General features: G+C 45.1%; 1 protein-coding gene and 1 non-coding gene across 2 annotated transcripts in view; both read right to left on the minus strand.

Moving 5' to 3' along the window:
- The window catches only part of CCDC158 (coiled-coil domain containing 158), a 78,092-nt gene that overhangs the window by 38,272 nt on the left and 21,966 nt on the right, over nucleotides 1-17,854 (minus strand). The window contains exons 8-13 of the mRNA XM_059397180.1: nucleotides 11,998-12,117; nucleotides 9,790-9,987; nucleotides 8,205-8,687; nucleotides 4,956-5,145; nucleotides 2,816-2,968; nucleotides 491-603 (exon numbers count right to left, since the gene is read on the minus strand). Of these exons, the coding sequence (XP_059253163.1) occupies nucleotides 491-603; nucleotides 2,816-2,968; nucleotides 4,956-5,145; nucleotides 8,205-8,687; nucleotides 9,790-9,987; nucleotides 11,998-12,117 (1,257 nt within the window). The remainder of the gene's footprint in view (nucleotides 1-490; nucleotides 604-2,815; nucleotides 2,969-4,955; nucleotides 5,146-8,204; nucleotides 8,688-9,789; nucleotides 9,988-11,997; nucleotides 12,118-17,854) is intronic.
- LOC132009478 (U6 spliceosomal RNA) lies at nucleotides 1,830-1,936 on the minus strand. The gene has a single exon (XR_009401951.1). It is a non-coding gene; the product is annotated as a U6 spliceosomal RNA (small nuclear RNA).

The raw sequence follows: 17,854 nt of genomic DNA on the forward strand, positions 1-17,854 counted from the left end.
AAGATTTCCCACGGGGGATGAGAATAAGCATGGCTTTAGGTCCCAAATGAGCAAAGGAGAAAAAAAAAACAAAACAACAAATTTAGGATAAGAGAAAAGGAGGGAAGAAAAAAACAGGAAAAAACCTGAAAAAGGAAATAACTCAGTCCGAATGCTGAGGGGTCTGCACAAACACGTGCCTTTGTACATACGCACAGTCCGGCAGAGCACAGTGATTTCAAGAACCCACACATCACATTATTTCAGAACGCACAGATCAAATAAAATCATTCTGTCTCTACCAGGAAAGTCCTTTTGCCCATTTTCTGCATTGAAAACACGAGCTCTTTCAAGGTCCTACTCAAACGTTCCTTTGGAGCTTTTCCCTCATTCTCTTGGTCAGAAAGAACCTTATGTCTCCTGTGTGCTTTGTCACTCGGCCATGTCTTCTGCCTGGCATGTATTCGAGGGGGACACACCGGCGTCCTCCACTCCGAGGACACGGACTCACCTTATTTGCGTTAGTCATTGCCTCTTCCAAAAATTGTATCTTGCTCTGCAGGGCGTCTATTTGACCTCTTTTTGCTGTGATTTGCTTCTGCATCCCCATTGCCACTTTCATAGCTGGGGAAAAAGGAAGCAAACCGCCTTCGTTTTTAAGGTTTCTAAATTTTGAGCGCCGACTATAAATTGATGGTTAAATATTGGGACATGGGGACACGATTCTCCAAGGCACCTGGACAGTTTTCAGCAATTGCTCCGAGATTTGGAGCTGAAACTCATGTTTTGTGATTTCCTTCCTATTGGTATTAATTTCATTGACCGTAATAACTTGCCATATCGCCCAAGGTTGTAATATTGACCAAATTCATACTCACCCATATAGAAAACATATACATAAACACAGTCATATAATGAATAATATATATAGTATTTTTACTAAAATAATTTTCCAGAAGTTCATATTCAAAATACCATACAGACATCTCTTACTTGTTCATATGCTATCCTATAAACATGTCACAGTGACTGTGTAAGGCATCTATTATTAAGTGATGTTTTTAAAAAGTCCTGCGATACCACAAACCATTCAATTTTCATTGCCGTGGTTACCGCATGTGTTTGGAACTCACTGCTGTTTCAACCATCACATTCGCAGCGTGGGCATATATGGAATTATTTTAGTAAAACTAGGGACAGGATGACAATGTTCAAGGCAGGCAGGAGGCAATGAGCAGTTCAGACACGGCAGGCCTCTGGAAAGATCCATGATCTATCCTCACTTGGAACTTCAGAGCCAGAGACCCATGTTGTTTTCCACAGGCAGCTGAGGAAAGAGGTTTGAAAATGCCGTGGCTTTGGGTCCCATCCAGATAGAGCATAGAGGGTGAAAAGAGAAACTGTATCATTCTTTAGAAACAAACTCTCAGAGGATAAAAGGTCTGACTTCTTGCTAAGGAGACACAGTTCCTCTAGCTGAGCTGTCCAAACAGGGCTGATGGGGCAGAGCACACGGCTTTCCTGAGGGAGCGACAGTCCGACACCATTTGCTCACCGCTCACCTCTTTCTACCGCTGCGAACAACTCTGGTCTCATTAAGCGGTCATGGTTGGCCTTCAAAACTTTCTTCAATCTCTTTAGTGTGGTCGGGGCTGTGGCCGAAATGCCTGGAGGGCACTGAGGAAAGGACTCTCTTTGGTAGTGGTGGGGGGTGCGGGGGAGTGGGGGTGGGGGGAGTGGGGATGGGGGCAGGGAACAGACCCCAAATGGGCTCCTGAGTGACCTCTTCAAACCCCAGCATTTTCTTGGTGTTAACCAGCAAAGGAAAAGCTGAACCTGCAAGGGAGGCACAAAATACAGAATGCTTCGAGAATCTGTGTGCTGCCTCTGGACAGGGGCCACGGTAATCTTCTCTGAATGGTTCCAGTTTTAGTATATGTGCTGCTGAAGCGGGCACAGAAATCAATCTTTTGACATTAAAAAATATTGAGAAATTAAAAAAAAATAGACTTTACTTAGCTTAATGTTTATTCTTTTTTTTTTCCAAAGATTTTATTTATTTATTTGACAGAGATCACAAGTAGGCAGAGAGGCAGGCTGAGAGAGGAGGAAGCAGGCTCCCCACTGAGCAGAGAGCCCGATGTGGGGCTCAATCCCAAGGCCCTGAGATCATGACCCGAGTCAAATGTAGAGGCTTAACCCAATGAGCCACCCAGGTGCCCCTAGATTAATGTTTATTCATATATATTCATACTCATTTATATATACAGCTGTACCAACATCGATATGAATGATACAAGACCACAGAGAGCCTTCTCTCTCAGAATTAATACGGGCAGCAGGAGACAAAGGGAACAATGGGGTTAAGTGGTGACCAGGGACACTTATTCCGGCAGCTCAATTCCCAGGGCTTTATCCCATTTTTACCACAGAGAAAGAATCAGGAACTGACAGCCACAGACTTAGAGTTTATCTTGATAATGAACATGGGAAAAATAAGGGGATGAATGAAAATCATCGGTAACTTGTATTTCTAGCAACGGTTCCTTAAGAGTAATTAATTGGCACTTACAGACGGTGAGATCTGTTAGAAATTACTGAAACAGCCACAGGAAAAGACTCCGATACTTTAGGGATTAAACGAAGCACATGGCCTTTTCCCTAAAAAACCCTGAGCAGAATGTCTGCTCTCTGACACCTGGCATGGGTGCCCCTCGCTGTGTCTCCCACAGGGTGCGGCACCCAGAAGAGGCGGCGCGTGGCGTGTCCAGGTCTGTGCTTTAGTAAGTCTAGACCAGTGGAGTTAGAAGCAGGAATAAAATCCAGTAAAGCCTACCATGACCATCGGATCCTTCCATCGACTTCAACGTATTTCTCGTTTGTTCAAGTTCAGACTGTGCGGACTTCAGCTGCATTTTCAGCTTGTTTGTAGTAGCTTCCATTTCCTCAGTTTTGTTTCGGAAATTCCTTTTTAAGACATCGTAGTCCTCTGTAGCGTGCGATAATAACCGATGGTTACTTTCGTCTATGCCACTGCATGAGGCGTACCTTACTTGTAGCTAATGATCACAGAGCTGTAGAGCTGAAAGACACCCCTTTAGCGACACCATCATTCATTAGAGAAACCAGATGTGCGGTCACTTTCCTGAGCGGACCCTCCTCCTTTACCCCTGACGAGTCACCGTTTTCTCCCACCCGGCACAACTGGCTCACACCAGACGCACCTTTCTTGGGTGGTCACACCTACAACAGATCTCGCCGCCACCTGTAAGGAGGTGTCGCTAAGACATGCTAAGTACCCGGAGGCTGCCACGTGTTCTGTCTTTTCAGCTCAGTAATTATTAGAGTACTTGGCACGAACTCATCGTTCTACACAAGAACACACCCCCCACACCTACTCACCTTTTTATATACTTCTATACGGTAGACTCACACATACAGGGGACAGAGAGAGCCAAGGCCTCTTCGCTGCGATCTGTCTACCCAGACGTGTCCATGTGGCTGTCCCAGCACCACCCACACCGGCTGTCTCAGATGGGCTGGAGCTCACCCTCCGGCCCTCAAGCCTGCTCCTCCGAATGCTTTCTCTCTCTCGGTTGCTGTGACCAGCGCACCGTTCTCCCAACACCACAGACCTAAAGCCTGAAGGCCGCACACAACTCCTCTAAATACTCTTCATTCTTTCTCTCATTTTCACTGCCACTGTCTTGGTTCAAGTTTTCATGGCTCCCTGGGGCCACTGCTGGATCCCTTCTAACTGGCTGGCCTCTGGCCCTACAGTCTTGCCTTTCTCTATTTACCTGCCAAGACACTGTCCTTTCAAAACGTACATTTGATGACAATAATCTCCTACTTAATGTCTCTTGCTGGCTCCGCACTGTCTGGCTCTGCCCGTCTCTTCTGCATCATTTCTCAGCCCTGGTTCCTCTGCACTTTTACTCAAGTGCTTCTGAGGTCACATTGTTATTTCAGGCCTCGTGCTTTTGCCCACGATGTTCTCTCTGCGGGGCTGCGCTCCCACCTCCTTTCTTTTTTACCTGCCAAATCCCTTTTCTTCCCACACGTTAGCAAAGGAGGTGTGAGTCCTACAGCAGACTCTCCTCCATCTGCACCCAGCACCCCGGCCTCACCCACCGTCCGGTGACCCATTCTCTAGAGCTCTGGCTCGCAGCTAGCCGGGACCCTCACTCTTGTGCTCCCAGGGCCTGTGGCAGTGTCTGGCCTAGTAAATGCTCAGGCATCCTTGACTCTGTGTGTGTGTGTGTGTGTGTGTGTGTGTGTGTGTGTGTATGGTAGATGACACCTGTAGCACATTACTCGTGAACTAAAAATATTTTATTTTTAAATTTAAGATCTTGATTGAGTTTTCAAGAAAGCTCCACGTCTGTTTACGATGTTGCTTCATGATGAAACCTCTCATCAAGCTATTTGACTCACAGGATTCATGGTTTCCACTTCCCTCACCCTTTTCTCGAAAACTCCGTAAAGAAGGGCACCTGGGTGGCTCCATCAGTGAAGCCTCTGACTCTCGGTTTTAGCTGAGGTCACGAGCTTGGGGTTGTGAGACTGAGCCGCCTGATGGGCTCTGCGCTCAGTGGGGCGTCTGCTGCTCTCCCTCTGCCCCTCCCCCACTACACACACTTGCACTCTCTCTCTAAAATAAATAAATAAATCTTAAAAAGAAAACCCAACTCAGTCAAAAATTTCGTGGACTCTGAAGCTGACTCGAACAGTTAATGAGAGCAAGACGTGGGGGCTCTGTGAGCAGAAGCGGGATTTCGGGACAGCATGGCTCCCCGTCCAGGATGTGGGAAGAGCAGCCATGTTGCGGCCATGTTGCGGCCATGCTGTGGCCATGCTGTGGCCATGCTGCGGCCATGCTGCGGCCACGTTTCACAACAGTCCCAGCGTCCAGGCTGGATTTCCCCGGCCACGCTACTCTAGTTGTCAGCAGAACGGGAACCCAAGGAACCTACCTGTGAGGCTGTTCAACTCGCTCCTACCGGTTTTCACCTCATTTAATAACTGATCTCTCTCCTGTTTGATGTCCTTCACCGCTCGGAGCCGCTCGGAGCCCGCGTTCACCAGCTTCACCTTTTCCAGCTCCAGGTCACTCACGCGGGCCTCCAGCTCCCGTATCTTTGCATCTTTTTTATCTTTTAAAATCTAAACGTAGGGATAAATACAGAGAACAGAGTAAGAAGTAAAAAAATGTAGATGTACAAGTACTTCTGGTGGACACTGTATTGGTGTGCTCTCTGTATTTAATAGCTTTTCGCTATTTCCTAGATTATTGAGTTTTTATTTTATTATAAAACCTCAACAGTAAATGGGCAAGCAAAAGGAACACTTTACCTTTCTTTTAACCCTAGCAGCTCATTTCCAATATCGTTTGCAATAACTCTTCATTATTTCTATTCCTTTTATTTTTTTTCTTTTTTCATTCCGAAGAGGAATATACTGGGCACCTACTCTGTGCCAGGCACTACTTTACATGTTGGGACAGAGGAGGGAGCGGACGCCTGAGGGAAGGCAAGTGAGGCCCCAGGCGAGCGCCTTGCTGAGCTCTGAGTCCTAGATGTCTCACTAAACTTACTGCATCCCAGTCTTGAGCAGCAGGAAGGCCACTGTCCCCAGGGAGCTCACATTCCAGGGAGAGGAGACAGACAACCACCACCATTTAAAAGGTACTAATGAGCGACCGAAACAAGGAGCCAAAGAAGGTGGGGAACCAGGACGAACGCCGGAGGGCTCTGCATGTAAGGGGTACATGGTATGTTGACAAGAGCCCAACTGTTATTCTTATTAGAGCCTGCAACAGGGTTGGCCCTCCGCTGGTGTCTGGGAACTTGGACTTGGGAGGGTTCCCAGCACTCCAACTGATAAGGGCTCTCTGTGCCTAAACCAGTTCTGCAAACAGAATGATTTATGCAGAGCACCTGCTCTCCTTCTGGAAGCCTGGAATACTTGCCAGGCCCTGCGTGTTGGTGTGAGCAGTCCTCTGCATGAAAACCCTGGGGACTGGGTCTCCAATGAGCGGCCCTGGTCGGCAACATGTGACACGCAGTCTCGGACTCTTGCTGGGGGAGGGAAGCGCGTCCTCCGTGACTCTGCAGGACAGGACTTCGGGAAGCCTGTGCCTCACTTCCTCCATGGATCTTTGCCCGTTGCTGACTTTGCTTTTTATTATTTCCCGGTAATAAACTCTACCCAGGAGCACAACTACATGCTGAGTCCTGTGAGTCGTCCCAACAAATGGCTGAACCTGGGGGTAGTCTTGGGGACCCTGACCCTCTCTGCTGGGCAGAAACCTCACAGAGGGAGGTAAAGAAGCAAGTGATGTGACAGGATCAGGGACAGCTCTAGGCACAGGTAGTGTGTTCAGGGAACAGCAAGGCCATGAGAATGGCTGGCAGAAACCAGAATGTGCTATCCCAAACATGCCTCTTTGGCATAAGAATTATTTTGAGCTGATTATTTTGAGAAATAGCAGGCACAGGGAAAGGTCTGAAAACAGAGGGTGCACTTTAAGGGATACTCAGACTTGTAAAGGAAGTCTCCATTTATAAGGATGTCTCTCGGGAAAGGAAGGATGACTAAATTATAAGAGAATCTTATCAATGGGGAAAGCATGCCTTCAATCTACAGACCAAACCTCCTTCCTTTATCCATAGTTTTCCTAGTCACCTTCCCATGGCTTCTCTCCCACACCCTTCTTTTGGCTAAAGATGGTATTTAAGCCTGAATTCTAAGCCACCTCTCTGAGTTACTAATTTTCCTGGGTTTCTCACTTGTATATATGAGCGTCATTGACTGGTTTTAAGATTTTACTTATTTGGGGCACCTGGGTGGCTCAGTGGGTTAAAGCTGCTGCCTTCGGCTCAGGTCATGATCTCAGGTTCCTGGGATGGAGTCCCACATTGGGCTCTCTGCTCAGCAGGGGGCCTGCTTCCCTTCATCTCTCTCTGCCTGCCTCTCTGCCTACTTGTGATCTCTGTCTGTCAAATAAATAAATAAAATCTTTGAAAAAAAAAAGATTTTACGTATTTGAGAGAAAGATTTTATTTATTTATTTGTGAGAGAGAGTGCACATATGAGCAGGGGGAGGGGCAGATGGAAGAGAGGAGGGAGCAGCAGACCCCCCCCCCCCCCAGCAAGGGGCCAGAGAGGACTCAATCCCGGGACTCTGAATCATGACCTGAGCCAAAGGCAGACACTTAACCAACTGAGTCACCCACGCATCCCCTATGAGATACATTTATTAATAAACTTCTTTGTTCTTCTCTTGTTGATGTGTCTTGGTTACTGAGAATTTAGAAAGACAGATGGAGAAGGATTTCTCCTGCTCTACATTGGAGTGGACGAGCATGAGGAGGAAGTAGTCAGACATAAAGTCAGAGAGGGAGCCATGGGCAGGACAATGTAAGGATGTGAAAGTTCATCCTGAGTGAGACAAGCCATTGGAGAGTTTTCAACATGGGAGTGATAAAATGTCACATTTTAAAATCTAATTTGGGCTGCTGTGTGAAACATAAACAGTGGTAAGGGTGAAAGTAGGTGTGTTACATTCCCACCAACGTACAGGAGTAGAGCCCAATGTGGGGCCTGAACTCACGACCCTGAGATCAAGACCGGAGCAGAAATCTACAGTTGGATGCTTAACTGACTGAGCCACCCAGGCGCCCTGCATGTTCTTTTTCTCCACAACCCTGTCAACACCTGGTGGAGATGGGTGTCTTCTCTACGCTACGTGCCCAAGTCCAAGTCAGTGTTGTACGGAAGAGCTGAACTGCTATCTTGTATACCTGAAACAAATACGATGAACTATGTTAACTTCTTTTGTTTCACAGATACAGAAGCCAAGATTGGAAGCAGTGTAGTCGGTGAGTGGTGAGGGATAGGTTTCAGTGCGAGGTCTGTCTGGGAGGGAGGAACTGCTTCAGACTATGGGATCAGAAATGGCTTCATGAGGAAACTGGATTTTCTGACGTTTTCTTCTTTCGTGCTGGCAGTCCCGAACCATTTCAGGGCCACCCACTCCTTTCAGAATCAAATAAAGGGATGGATCCTTTCTCACAAAAACACACAGATGGCACCAATACCTTCAAACCATCTCAGAGGGTCCACAGGCCGTCCTCACGGAGCCCCTCTTTAGTGACTTAAGTCAACTTCCTCTTGAGGGTAAAGACATTTCAGAAGCTAAACCGCCCCAACCCTCTACAGACCTTGAACTCCTGGAGCTCCAGCCTCCTGTCACTGATCTCCTTCTCCAGCTGAGCCTTTTCCACTTGCATGGCGCCTGCCGTCCGCCCGTGCTGGCCAACCAGCTGGGTCATGTTCTCAATCTGCTGGCGCAAAATCTCGATCACCTTGTCCTTCTCTGCCATCTGTAGCCGGAGGGCCTCACACTCGGTCTGCACGTTCCTGAGGTGGTCGCCCTCGGTTTTCAGGTGCTGCAGCTCCTGCAATTTCAGGTCCACCCGGGACCGCAGCTTCGTGATCTCTGAATTGGTGGCCTCGATGGCTCTCTCCTTCTCCTGCAGGGAAGCGGTCAGGTCCGATACAGTCCTCTCGGAACTCTCCAGGGTCATCTTCTTGGCCGTCAACTCTTCTACCACTTTGCGGAGCATCTCTTTGGTGGATTCAAGCTGAGCAGTCAAGGAAGACACCTTCTCTAGACTTTCATTCTTGCCCTGAATCGCTGCCATCTGATTGTGGGAGAGAAAGAAATTTTCATGTATTTGGGCAGATAGATGAGTTTAAAACAAGTTAGCTCACAAACATGAAATCACGAATCCGATAATAGCGACTTAGACTAACTCAAATCGTTCTGCTGTCACGGCTCTGTGCAGACCACAGACCAACTTAAGTTAATTAGACCGAGGTGGAGAGAGTCATTAAGTAATAATGCTGCTCTAGAATGGCGTTCTTGTGTGGGAGCTTGGGAAGTTTCCTTGGACGTGTTTTCTGGAGCAGTTTCAATTAGGATGGGGGAGAGGTGGCAGGGCTGAGGCTGCCGCTCTCCCTCACCATTCTCCTCCACCTTGCCCCTTAATTCTACCTCTGAGAGAAAAGTGAATAATGGCTTTCATCCAACACATGCTCACATTCTCAGGTCCTTGTCCAGAAAAGGGTAAGAATCCAACTCCCAGTGGCTTCTTTCACCAGTCTTTGTGCCCAGGTTGGGCCGAAGAGTAGGAAAGCGCTTTGCCAGGATTCTAAGCCAACACTGGCCCCTTTGGTTTGCGTTCACATTTTAGGAAGCTTACTCTTTTGTGGAATGCTTTTATGTCTCTGTGGCAATACGTGGCATTGGAACCGTGTCCTTTCAGTCCTGAAGGTTCAGGGCAGTTAATAAAGCATTTCACATTTTGCCACTAGTGCACTGAAATGGACTGCATCCACCTTGTACTCTCGGTCTCAATCAGCCTGGGGGAAAACCAAAACCAAAAAATAAAAAAACAAAACAAAACCATCTGCTAGAACCCTTTGATCCTGCTGTTCCTCAGACCCCACCCCCCAATGGCGTGATGCTTTTCTGAAATAAGCAGCCATTAGGTTACCGATTTCTAGCAACCGGAAGACAATCTCATTAGTCAACCATGAACAAAAATGAGATGAAGCTTAACACTTTATTTAATCAGTGGTCAAAAATATAGAAATAACAGGTTTTCATTACTTGCTCAAAGAATCCTAGCTCTATTTCTAGGTCCATTCATGTTATTTAAAAAAAAGCTCGACCGGTAAACCTAAAGTCCATTCTTCCCGGCGAGGAGACTCCTGGGGAAGCCGCCCCGTGTCCCGTCTGACCTGCCGCTCCATCTGGCCCTGACACTCGCTCTTCATGGCCTTGAGGAGGGCTTCCAGGCGCTGCACCTCCATGTTCCTGTCGTCCAGCTCCCGCCGCAGGTGGTCGATGGTGATGCTGTTGCCCGTGTCCCGGTCCCACAGACGCTTGTTCTGCTCCTTCTCCAGACTCAGCTCCTTCTCTCTTTTATGCAGGTCAGCCTACAAGAAGTGAGGTATGTCCCCCGACTTGTATGAAATAGAGTAAAACTCTTATTTTCCTTCTATCATTTTTGGAGGTTCTAGGGGATTTGAAAAGACTTTGATTTTGGAATCTTATTTTTTAATGGCTTAAGAACAATTATTTACTAGATAGAGAAGTTAACATTTTGCTTACTTATAACTTCTTGCATTACAAGTAAATCTCAGTGGACTAGACCCCGCACAATACAGAATAATATTAAGACACAATAGATTTTTAAAGTCATCCTGTTGTTGAATTTTGGATTTTCTAGCAGAGGCATTACGCCTCCCATTGAGCATGCTCCTGTAATAAAGAAACGCTCAAAAGCTTGCAAGAACAGCAATAGTGATGTGGCCGACTGCTTCAGAAATGACAGGCCAGCGTCTGGTCCTGGGAGTGGAGCACTGTGGGCTGTGAACAGAATTACCTCCCTCTTCAGTAGCGGAAAAAGGTGCACAGAGTTGACTGTTAGCAAACACTAAACAGAGTAGGAGAAACACAGACACACCGCTCTTCAAAGGACTTAGGACCCAAAGGGAAAGGTAAGACACAGACACAAAGAACAAAAGAAAAAAAAAAAGGACACAAAGAAAAAACAGTGGTTTTTCACCGAAGACCCAGAGTTAAGCTACAGCAGAGAGAAATCACAAAGGAAATCAAAATGCTTGGCGAAGGCATTCGAGTTGGGCCTCACCAACAGCTGGGAGGTGCCGAGAGCGGGAGGAAGGGCCTGGAAAGGGACTTGGGTGGTTTGGCGGGTGCCCGGGGCACGTGCAGAGAGAAAGGGCTGGACCGGTGACCGGGAGCTGCATCGGGGACGGTCCCGAAACGTAGGGAGTCTGGCTTCTATGGGGAACGTCATTTTTGAATGAGGCTGACCTGACCAGAGGGATGTTTCACGAGAGGTGAGCAGGGCAGCCCTTTACGGGCCAGACAGAAGCGGGGAGAGACTGGAAGTAGGAAACCCGGTCGGGAGACGCCGCCCTGCCCTGGTGTAAGGACCGGCTTGGGGAAGGGGAAGCCGCAGTAAGGCTGGAAGGGCGAGGAGGGGTTTCTGGGTCTTTCAGACAATCTGCAAGATTTTCGCATTAGAACTGAGGGCCTGAGGAGACTCGCAGTGGGGGGAAAGACTGCAGGATTATCCCCAGGTTTGGGACTTGTCACCCAGTTGCCAGCCCTGTCTTAGCGCGTGGCCCTCCAACCGCTGCCACTGCAGACAGACAGGTCCCTGTGCAGAGGGCGCTCGGCCCTACACAGAGCCTGGGAGGGGAGGAGGGTCCTCTCCGGCACTGCTAACAGCAGGCAGGCGCCAAACACACCCTTCCCCAAATTTCCCAGCCTCTAGAACCTCTAACAGGGCACAAGTTGCTTCACTATTACTGCAATCTTATTCCTTAAAAAAGATTCTTTTTTTTTTTTTTTTTACCTAAACTTCCTTTCAAATTGTCTGTGTTTTGAATGTTATTTGGCTCTAAACTAAACACCCGATACTACCTCAATTTAGTCCAATACATTCATCTAATTGAAAGATGGGCCGGTCAAAGACTAGCTTCACCTAACTTACAAGCCGTAACTGCTTAAGGAAAAAAATAAGTAACATTTAGAATAGTACTTATATGCAAAACTTGAATATTGTCAAGATAGTTTGTTGTTTATGTATGCACAAATATTGTGTAGAATTTGTAACTTTATAAAGAAAACGATTTTTGTGAAATACTTTGGCGAGAAACTTCCCAGAATATTTATTTACTTATTTTAAAAGGCTTGTATTTATTTATTTATTTATTTATTTGAGAGAAAATAAAAGTGCGAGAGAAAGCATGAGAGAGGAGAGGGTCAGAGGGAGAAGCAGGCTCCCCGCTGAGCAGGGAGCCTGAGGCGGGACTCGATCCCAGGACTCCAGGATCATGACCTGAGCCAAAGGCAGTTGCTTAACCAACTGAGCCCCCCAGGCGCCCCCAGAATTAATAGTTAGAGCACAGCCTTACCAACAGCTTTTGAAGCTGATCATCCAAATTTCCAGATTCCTGACTGAACTGGTCACGTTCCGTCCGTGCCTCGGTTAGTTCTGAGTTGGCAAGGACTAACTGCTTTTCAAGCTCTTCTATCTAAAAGGAAAGCACAAATCAATCTGACTATGTTAGTGGGGAATATAAAATAAGTACAGTTTTGGGGGAACAAATGGTATTATTTTGAGGGCAAAAATAAAACCTTATTATGTTTTGCAGTTTTCTAGATTTAAGGTCTATGTAGAATTTAATTTAGCCAGGGAAATGAGCCAAAATGCAGTATTTGATGCTGTCAGATATGGGCATTGTCTGTAATCTTTTTCACACTATTCAAGATTTATTTTCTATGAATATGTGTTCTGTCATTCAGTATTTAAGGAAGCTTGATGCGGCATAAATAACATTCTGTACAGCCCTCACAAATGACCTGTACTATATGTAGAAGAGCTATTTTAAGACTATCAGTGTTTCAATAACAAAAAGCATTGAACATAAAAGAACGACTGGTAGCAACAAGTTTTTCCATTATTGTCATTATTAGTCAATTTGGAAAGGATGAATGAACCTCCATATATGTATATAAATATATTAACTTAAAATTATTTTAAATTAAATACATTAACTTAAAATACTTATATACATATTATGTGTTTCCATCCTCACTTCCTTCGACTGTAAAATGGGTGACTACCAGTTTTAAAGGACTGGTATAGGAGCATCTTTCTCTCCGAGACACAGCAGCTGTTTGGTCTGTGTGACTAAGCGTGTCCGTATGTGCACACGGCAGAAGGCCCGTCCCTGCCAGTAGCATTCCTGCAGCCCTTGGCCTGTAGATGCAAGGTAGGCAAAGAGGGTACCATCTCGGATGACGCAGACTCCAGTTTGGGCTTCAGCTGAGCCCCACAAATTCACAATTTAGATACGGAGATATTAAAATAACGAGAACATGCTGATACTTAGTATGATCACTAAAATACTATTTCATCAGCCAGTAATAAGAAATCCTTCATAGCTACATAAATGCTAAATACCCCTTCTTACGTCAACAGGTTTCCGGATTTACTGTGTCAAGAATAAAACTTACGGATTGGCTTAGAGGACAAACTGTGATGGCAATTTCTTAGAGAATATATGAGCAAGACTAATTTCTCTTGATGACTCTTATTTTTTTCTGGACCAGGGTCATTGAAGATCTTCATTTATTAATTCAGCACATATCTATGAGTTATATAAACACATACATATGCAACTACCTTTTGATAAGTGCTAAATATGAGTACATAGAATTTATGTACCTTTAACTACTCATACATATACATGACAGCTTCACATTTACCTAGAGTAGAATTGCAGCCTGTAGGGATTGGAATACACATTTTAATATTTACATTGGACATATTTTAAAAATGCCTTTATATTTGACCGTATGTTAGATATAAGTAAGTAGTTCACAAGAATTAAATGCCCATAAAGCATCAGGCTACCAATAGAAACGTTAAGTTTCTAATAATCCTATAAAGAAGTTCTTGCACTCTTGTACTCCTTTGGGGACATGTACTGAAAAAAGCCATACCACAGGTCAACCTCTGTGACACGAGGAGCTTCCTAAGAAGGACGGAGGAGTGGTTTCAGGTGATGTAGTATCTTTAGTTCTCTTATTATTGGGAAAGATCAAATCAGCACACACTTAGTAATGACATCAGGAATCAGCCCACAAACACTTCCTGTGGGTAGACAAATGTAATCAGAGAGGCAACATGACCAGGCTAAGAGTCAAACACTTTAGGTTCTGGCCCATGTTCTGTCACATGACCTCTCTGAGTCTCAAGTTTTTTTAATCTATAATTTAAACAGAATATTCTAGATAGTCTTTCAAAGTCCTTTTAATTCTGTGTCTAATAGCTTTTTACCTGAGAAGAACAGTATTAATAAAGCTGAAATTCTATAATTTCCACCTGTTTTTGGAAACAAAATATGGTCGAAGAAACCCCATTCTGAGCTATAAAATTAATAAGAACACCTTCAGTGTGAAGAGTTACTCACATGACTAAAACATTTTCTAGTCCAAACCTGGCAAAAAAATTATTTTTTCTTTTTTTTAAAGATTTTATTTAGTTATTTGACATAGAGAGATCACAAGCAGGCAGAGAGGCAGGCAGAGAGAGAGGAGGAAGCAGGCTCCCCGCTGAGCAGAGAGCCCGATGTGGGGCTCGATCCCAGGACCCCGGGACCATGACCTGAGCCGAAGGCAGCGGCTTAACCCACTGAGCCACCCAGGCGCCCCCAAAATTATTTTCTCTTTGAGCAAAGTATTTGTCCATGTGTTTCAAAAGCTTAAATCAAGACCTGCTATTTTGTCCATTTTCATTTTTTTAAAAAGTCCTGGGTCCCCTTTGATACCATCAGACTGGAGGGTAAAAATTCAGGAGACCAAAATTTGAAAAAGAAAAGAAAGAAAAGAACACAGAAAAAACAAAGAGCCAAGTCCCATCTCCCCACCTAAGTTTATCAAGCGTCAGAAGTTCCTCCAGACCCCTGCAGGAACATTGGCTTTGTAGTTGTCAGTACTGACTCAACTGCTATAGCTCTGCTTTTACCTTTCACTTTTTCGAGAAGAGATACTTCTGTCACTTCATCAATCAAGAAGAGAAATGGAGAGTGAAAGGGAAAACCACTGAAGTAGCAGCTGAGCTGAGCAAACAGCTATACAGGACACTACAAAGCCTTCTGAAACGTCCAGAATAGAGACTGACAGCCGAGATATGTAATAAAGGTTTTTTTCTTTTTCTTTTCTTTTCCAATAGCAGCACTGGTTTTCCCTTTCACCATCTATGAATCTACTTTCTGTTTTGGATCACTGAACAAGTAAGTATTTTGATCTCATTCAAATCTTGACAGTGATTTTAGAGACGTTACCAATCAAGCCGAATTGTATCTCCTGTTTTCTGTGCCCAGAAAGATGACACAGACATCGGGTACCGAGTGGTGCTGTGGGTCAGCACGGGAGTGCGTTGGCAGACTGCGCAAGGTCTACACAGACTTTCCTGCACAGGATAGAGCTCTGGCCAGTGCTACTAAATGTTTACTTTTTGAATGTGAAATTCAGTCCCAAATGCTTTCAGAGTAGGAAAAATAAACTGAGAATCCAGATCATGAGACAGTTTTGTTGTCAAAAAGCGAAAGTTAAGAGTAAAGCCAAATCTACAGAGCCAATAGTGACAGCTTCTACTGGTCCAAGTTCGTAAAGGGGAATTCTGGAGGTTCTCCTAAAATGGGAAGAGAAGAATAGAAAAAGCATTACAGTAGAACATGTTGGTAAGCTACAACAGCTACATCTACAATTTTCTTTGAAACACAGTCTCTACTTTCATCGGTATGAAAATATTTTGTTAATCTGAAGACACACACTGCCCTCCTAAAGGACAATTTATGTTTCCTAGTTGGAAAAGTTTTGCTCAGACCTATCACGTCATCAATTCTTTTAAATAATAAGGACTTTTTTTTCCTGAAGGAGTCTGACCTCAGGTGAAAATACTAATACTGTTTCTCATAAAATATGTTGATGCGTAGTATCAACACACTCTTCTAAGTTTCTTCTCACAAAGTTCCCACTTTTAATCACAGCTTTTATGTGTTATCTTCTTTGATTTTTTTTCCTTAATGCTATTTGGGTAGTATATACTAATACACTCACTAATAAAATCTATTTTATTTTCTATTTTAGCCATGTAAAGTCAAGGTATATGAAAATGCAAGAAATTAAAACAAGGATTTGTGGTTTTTAGATTTTATATTCATTATAACAAAAACATCTCATAGCAATGGAATATTTCATGACTTCCAAATGGAATCCTTTTGTTAACTCGCTTGATTTTTCACATATATTGATGACATTTCAGTCCAAAGTCCTTTCAAGTCTGTATTAACCGGACAAGATAATCTCCTCTCAGCGCTCCCTGACTAGAGGGAGTTCCTAGTAAGAGCGTAGTTAACCGCCACCTTGCTGCCAACTCCACGTTTTCAATGTTGCTATGAATCTCACCAACGTAGATTAGAAGCAGCTGATGTAATAGGTGCTCCTTATTTTTATTAAATGTTGCCTATTTAAGACTGACAAAAGTATTGGTGACCCGCTATTTACATCAGAGCAAGATAAGATAATGATTTCAACATGCTATCTGTCTCTACCATCATATGTCCATATCCATATATATATATAAAACCATATATCCTCACATATAACCATATAACCATATATCCTCACAACATTCATATGCAAAAGGCTGCAGTCATTCCTCTGGATGCTTATGCTTCTACATGCCAGAGAGATAAAAGTTCATAAAAACTCAAAAGCTGTTTGTGTGTTCTTTAGCTGTCCCGTATTCAGTATTCGTTAGAATTTCCCCCAGGCTCAAATTCAGAGCTGAGTGGCGCAGTATATTGACGGTGCGTCGGTTAGCGAACGGTGCTAGCTTACGGGCGGGGGGGGGGGGGTTCCTTTTTCCTTTTTCCAAGCACCATTACCAAGGAGAGCTCGAGCTCTTTCAAATTAGGTAAGAAGACACAGTGAGCTGAGTTTTGTTTAGGACGTCACAGCTTTTCAAAGGGTTTAATTTGCCAATAAACAACGAATAGTTAACCTTTTCAGAACAGGTTGAACAGTGCTGAGCCTCAGTCACTGTGGTGGACTAGAACACACCAGCTCCCCATTTCCTCTCTCGCTGTCGGACTGCCCGTGCTCGCTTTTGCCGAGGTGCCCACCTCTAGGAGACTGACTACCCGAGCCTCCTTCATCCCCTGCTGCACTGGAAGCATCCCCATCCTGCGGGGCGGGATCAAGACCTCTTGATCTGGGGCAGGCCTGGTCTGCCTAGAAAGGGGTGCCACTCCTACTATTAATCTTCAGGGGGAAAGCTCGCCCTGAGAAAAGAAATTAGACCACAAAAAGCAGGCCTTGGAGAAGCAGAAAAGAACAAATGTTTCTCTTTGGGCTTCCGCTTCTTGGTTTAGCCTTTAAAACAGTCTAAGGTTCCTGAAGGCTACCCTTATACGCGGCAGGGTGTCGGAAATGACCTTGACAAAGGATTTAGGCTAAGAGCTAAATCCCTTCTAGGACGGGAGTCCTATGCAAACCGCCACCTGCCGGTATTAGTTCAGTCGGTATCAAACCAGCATCTGAAGAGAACCAAGAGCCAGGATCCCCCACGTGACAGGAGTAAACATTGTTCTAAGAAACTTGCCTCAGTCCTATGTGTGTAGCAGAGCCTAAAGTAGGCTATTTCTTGCTGTGGGTAGTGATCAAAAATGCTGGAAAGCCACTGTGGCAGGGGATCCAAATCTCGTAACTGAGGTTATGTGGTTTCACATACTCTTTATTGCTCAGACTTCAGTAAAGCGCTGTCTAAATGATTTTAGCGGTGCCGCAGCGAATGAAGGTTGAGGTTTCACATTCTGGGCTTGAACTGGAGAGCCGAGGGGGAAGAGCCCCCTCCTGTGGCCATCACAGGACTCACAGGGGCCCCTGAACAAAGCTGCCCAAGGGACGGCAAACGTCTGGAAGAATCAGAGCTGCGCTAGTCAGCTGCTTCTTCCCATGGGAAGCTTTTTTCTTGTCCTGGGGCAATTTTTTTAGAGGAAATCTGTTAACTTCCTTATATTCTATTTCTTCCAAATCAGCTCGGTGTGAGAAGGGGGCTAAAAGTAATGGTTAGCGCAGGAGGCTCTCTGTATTAGAGTTTGTCTTCCAAACGGAGTCAATTTGGAGAGGAAAGGTGGTGTTCACAAAGCAGGGCACGGGCATCGCTGGCGTGAACTGGGCTGCCCCGGGGAAGCAGGC

The sequence above is a fragment of the Mustela nigripes genome, chromosome 1, assembly GCF_022355385.1.
Source record: "Mustela nigripes isolate SB6536 chromosome 1, MUSNIG.SB6536, whole genome shotgun sequence".
Taxonomy (NCBI): domain Eukaryota; kingdom Metazoa; phylum Chordata; class Mammalia; order Carnivora; family Mustelidae; genus Mustela; species Mustela nigripes.